At 31.0% G+C, this 4,566-nt stretch overlaps 1 protein-coding gene across 3 annotated transcripts in view; it reads left to right on the top strand.

Moving 5' to 3' along the window:
• The first annotated feature begins 1,092 nt into the window (after nucleotides 1–1,092).
• Nucleotides 1,093–4,566, top strand: part of LOC106875830 (WD repeat domain phosphoinositide-interacting protein 2) — a 97,507-nt gene continuing 94,033 nt past the window's right edge. The window contains exon 1 of one of the 3 annotated variants that reach the window (XM_052969622.1): nucleotides 1,093–1,419. In XM_052969622.1, coding sequence (XP_052825582.1) covers nucleotides 1,349–1,419 — 71 coding nt within the window. In that variant the 5' untranslated portion in view covers nucleotides 1,093–1,348. The remainder of the gene's footprint in view (nucleotides 1,420–4,566) is intronic. The other 2 variants (XM_052969623.1, XM_052969624.1) reach the window with 2 other exon arrangements.

Here is a 4,566-nt window from a genome sequence, read left to right on the forward strand (position 1 = left end):
AGGCATTGATTCCGATTATAAAGAAATCGCCCTTAACTTTTTCCCATAGTGAAACCATATTCAACATCGGATCTTGTGAATTTTCCGAAAGTTCTCTCCCCACCACCCGGTTCGTTGGCGCAAATTTTTGTTTTTATATTCGTTTAATACACATTTTTTTTGTTTTGCTTTTGTAGCCGGGTGTTAAAGTAATAATTTACCAATAAAATTAGTACCAGTTAAGTACTAGATTAATCTAGTTATTTATTCCCAATCCCAAAAGTTGGCTTGTGTCAATGTAAGAAGTCACTCCTTTAAGATTTGAGGAGCCAAAATGTAAAAAATTAAATTTTTGGACAAAAAATTATTTTAAGAGAAGGAAAGAACCACCCAGTTCCATGCCCTTTTCCTTCTCTATTGAGGTAGTAATAGCTATGCCGAAAGTCCGCAGATCAGAGAATACAAGCCTCTCAGAAGACGAATTTTTTAATCTATTACATATATCTCATGTGACGAGTGTAATTTAAAAAAAAAGTTCTGTGATTAGCTTTGATGAAATAAGTATGAGCAATATACTATTATTTATGTTTCTCTGTCACCGATTTGTAACTAATTGCAAGAAATCGTCGATAGTTCAAATTCTATTAAGGTTGAATCCTTCCGAATTCAATTCCATTGAACTTGGAATACCGTTCCCAAGTACTTTGCGTATAAGAGATAATTTACACTGCTTCATCATCATAAATGGGATCTTCAATTTAGTTTGTGTGACATAAAGAATTAATTCTTTTACGTAATTTGGATGGCGTAGAATACAATCAAGTTTTTTTTTTCTAGTATTGAATATGTTTTAAAAAAGGATATTGTGCATGAGTGTAGGCAACCATTCTCATTGAACTAATACGCTTTAAACAGCCATTGCATGTGACAGCACTGATATTATAATTATAAAAATGTAACCTCACAAGTTGACATTAAAATCAAATTTTACTTTGCCGCAATTCTATCTTCTAATGTCCCGCGCTTTGCATAACTAATAAGTAAACAACCAATTGTTATTCGGTTTAGGCGTACAGGTTGTTTTGGTAATTAACCAATGAGAAGAATGCTTTCACCGTGTTTAGGCGTGTTTTTGTGTTGACTATTACATTATACGAGTCGAGTGTACTTAGACACATCAAGTAGTTTCTTCCAACAGCCACATATACAGCATATGATAGCCACATATGTTTTCACGATGGAGGCTGTGTTGTTTTAAAACGGTAGCAAGCTTGCTAAAATGATGTATTAGAATTTATTGTGTGTCTCACTACGTCTGTCTGTCACCACGGATTACGTTAATACGGTGGCCAACGGTATATCTGGCCTAATGAATTTAGCAACGCATAGCACTGACCAGCTGTGTGACTTGTTGTTTGTTAACTTCAACCAAGACTGCTCGTAAGTCCATTTTCGATATCGTTTTTTTCTTTCATTTAGTTTGGAAGAGCTTATTCTTTCTCTTCTCCATCGATCTTTTGTTATTGTTTTCATGTATTTTTCTTCTTAAACATAGGACATACGAATGACTATTACCAATTTGTTTTTTTTAAATTATTGTCAATTTGGTTAAAAAAAGAAACGATAACAAGAATGTTAATTTTATTAATGTTAATCTACAACTACAGCTTCCATCGATTGTTTCGCTTACGTCCTTTCGTATAAACACAAGAGTAAACGTGAGTCTAAATTACTCCATTCTGTTTGTTTCCTTTTCTTTCTAAACAAAAACATCCATCTATTGCAGAGTACCTTCCTACATATTGATGAGAAGAAGATATATATATATATATATCAGTATGTTTAGTTATATTAAGAGTTTTGTTAATATTCAGTTAGTCTTTGAGAATAAGCTTCTATTAATAGTAAGGAAAGCAATGATAGCTACTATTTAAATTAAAATAACTAGTTAATTAGTCTTCTCTCTGGTCATCAAATACATTAATACATAATGAAAAAATATCTTTGATTTAAAATTCCCAACGATTGACGAAATGTCAGTTTTTCAAACAACAGCAGCAATGATATACAAACAAAGACAAAGCTGTCGTTTTTGAGGAATTTGTTCCAAATATTCGTCGCACGTAATCAGTGAAATTGTTTTTATTTTGGACCATTACGTAAGAAGTGTTGTTTGTGTTGCCAACTAAAAAAGGACGACTTTCGAATGGTGATGTTATACGTGGTTGGTTAAAGATAATAGGTGATAATAAAAATCAATTTGATTTAATACAGCTGCAGGTATATTTTGATGATATCTTAAATTCAACAAATCTTTTCACTACCTCACACATACATATCTATGTAAATATATGTATATGAAATGTAAGGCGTACCTTTTATATAAACACACAATTTTAGATGTGAAAAGTAACTGTAGTTTATAACACAAGCATTATATTTCCGTGGGCAGAAAGAGCGAGGGCGATCTGGCTGGTGGTCTAGTACTTGTAGACCTTTATTAGAGACAAGATAGTCATCTACTTTATGTACAGTCATATAAGGTTTATAACTATATATAATATATACATACTTCAACTCGACTAAATTGATCATTCTCATTTGCGTAACAGTCTACATGCTGACAACGTGGATTAATTAATTCAAACTGTACTACACAATTTTTATTTTTTCTTGATAATTTTCAAATGAAAGGTAGTCGTTTAAAAAAAAAAAAAAATTAAACATTGTTTGTCTTTTGGTGGTGGTGATGGTTGGTTGCTTCTCTACGGATACAAGGTTAACGTTTCTCTGAAGAAGGTCTATGAACACACAAAACGTGTCAGATCGACCTCACTTTTCCCTGTCAACGGAGGGAATAAAACGTATGTCGTGTACAGTTTACTTTTCTATTCTATGTGCGTATGTATACATAAAAATATATGTATATATAGGTATATATAAGCGTGTATATATGTATATATATATATATCTATATGTGTGTATATATGTATATCTATATCTATATGTGTGTGTATATATATATATATATCTATGTGTATATGTATATATATCTATGTGTATATATATATATGTGTGCGTGTGTGTGTATGTATACCTATATGTGTATATGTATATATATCTATATGTGTATATGTATATATATATATCTATATGTATATATGTGTGTATGTATTTACTCTCTACTCTATTACTTGTTTCAGTCATTTGACTGTGGCCATGCTGGAGCACCGCCTTTAGTCACGCAAATCGACCCCAGGACTTATTCTTTGGAAGCCTAGTACTTATTCTATCGGTTTCTTTTGCCGAACCGCTAGGTTACGGGGACGTAAACACACCAGTATCGGTTGTCAAGCGATGTTGGGGGGACAAACACAGACACACACACACACACACATATATGTACATATATACGACAGGCTTCTTTCAGTTTCCGCCTATTAAATCCACTCACAAGGCTTTGGTCGGCCCATGGCTATAGTAGAAGACACTTGCCCAAGGTGCCACGCAGTGGGAATGAACCCGGAACCATGTGGTTGGTAAGCAAGCTACTTACCACACAGCCACTCCTGTGTATTTGTATATATATCTATATGTGTATTTGATATAAAAGAATAATAATAAATGGAGCAAAACGCATATAATCAATAAGTTCCTTTAATTCCTACACATGTTTCAAAAATTATATGCATTCTATTCCAAAGGAATAAGAGATGCTGTTTTATACATATAATTTTATCTTCAGGGGACCATTTTACAAATGCAAGACGTGCTGAATGCTAAGATTATGTACGAGGGATAACACTACATTATGTTATCCCTCGTACATAATCTTAACATTTAGCACAAGTCTTGCATTTGTAAAATGGTCCCTTGAAGATAAAATTATTTGTATAAACCAGCATCTCTTATTCCTTTGGAGTAGAGTGCATATAATGTTTGACGCATGTGTAGGAATTAAAGGAACTTATTGATTATATGCGTTTTGCTCCATTTATTATTATTCTTTTATATCAACTCAAAATAGTCACTTTAACATGGAATTTCCATCCCTTAACCAGGTATAATATCCCAGTTTCTGTGAGATTTTTGCTAACCTGGTAACTATTAACATATTTGCATTATGGAAGTTTTTCAACCAAGATAATATTAATATATACATAAATAAAAATGTATATATGTGTATTTGTACATATATCTATATTCATATATGTATATAGATATAGATATATATATATATATGTGTGTGTATATGTATGTATATCTATATGTGTACATGTATGTATATCTATATGTGTATATGTATATATATATATATATATTTATGTATGTATATCTATATGTGTATATGTATATATATATATATATATATATATATTTATGTATGTACATCTATGTGTATATGTATATGTATATATATATATATATGTGTGTGTGTGTATATATATCTATATGTGTATATGTATATATATGTATCTATATATAGATGTGTATATATCTATATGTGTATATGTATATATATATCTATATATATGTGTGTGTGTGTGTATATATATATATATATATATATATATATATATATATATA

This window comes from Octopus bimaculoides, chromosome 7, assembly GCF_001194135.2.
Source record: "Octopus bimaculoides isolate UCB-OBI-ISO-001 chromosome 7, ASM119413v2, whole genome shotgun sequence".
Lineage (NCBI taxonomy): Eukaryota > Metazoa > Mollusca > Cephalopoda > Octopoda > Octopodidae > Octopus > Octopus bimaculoides.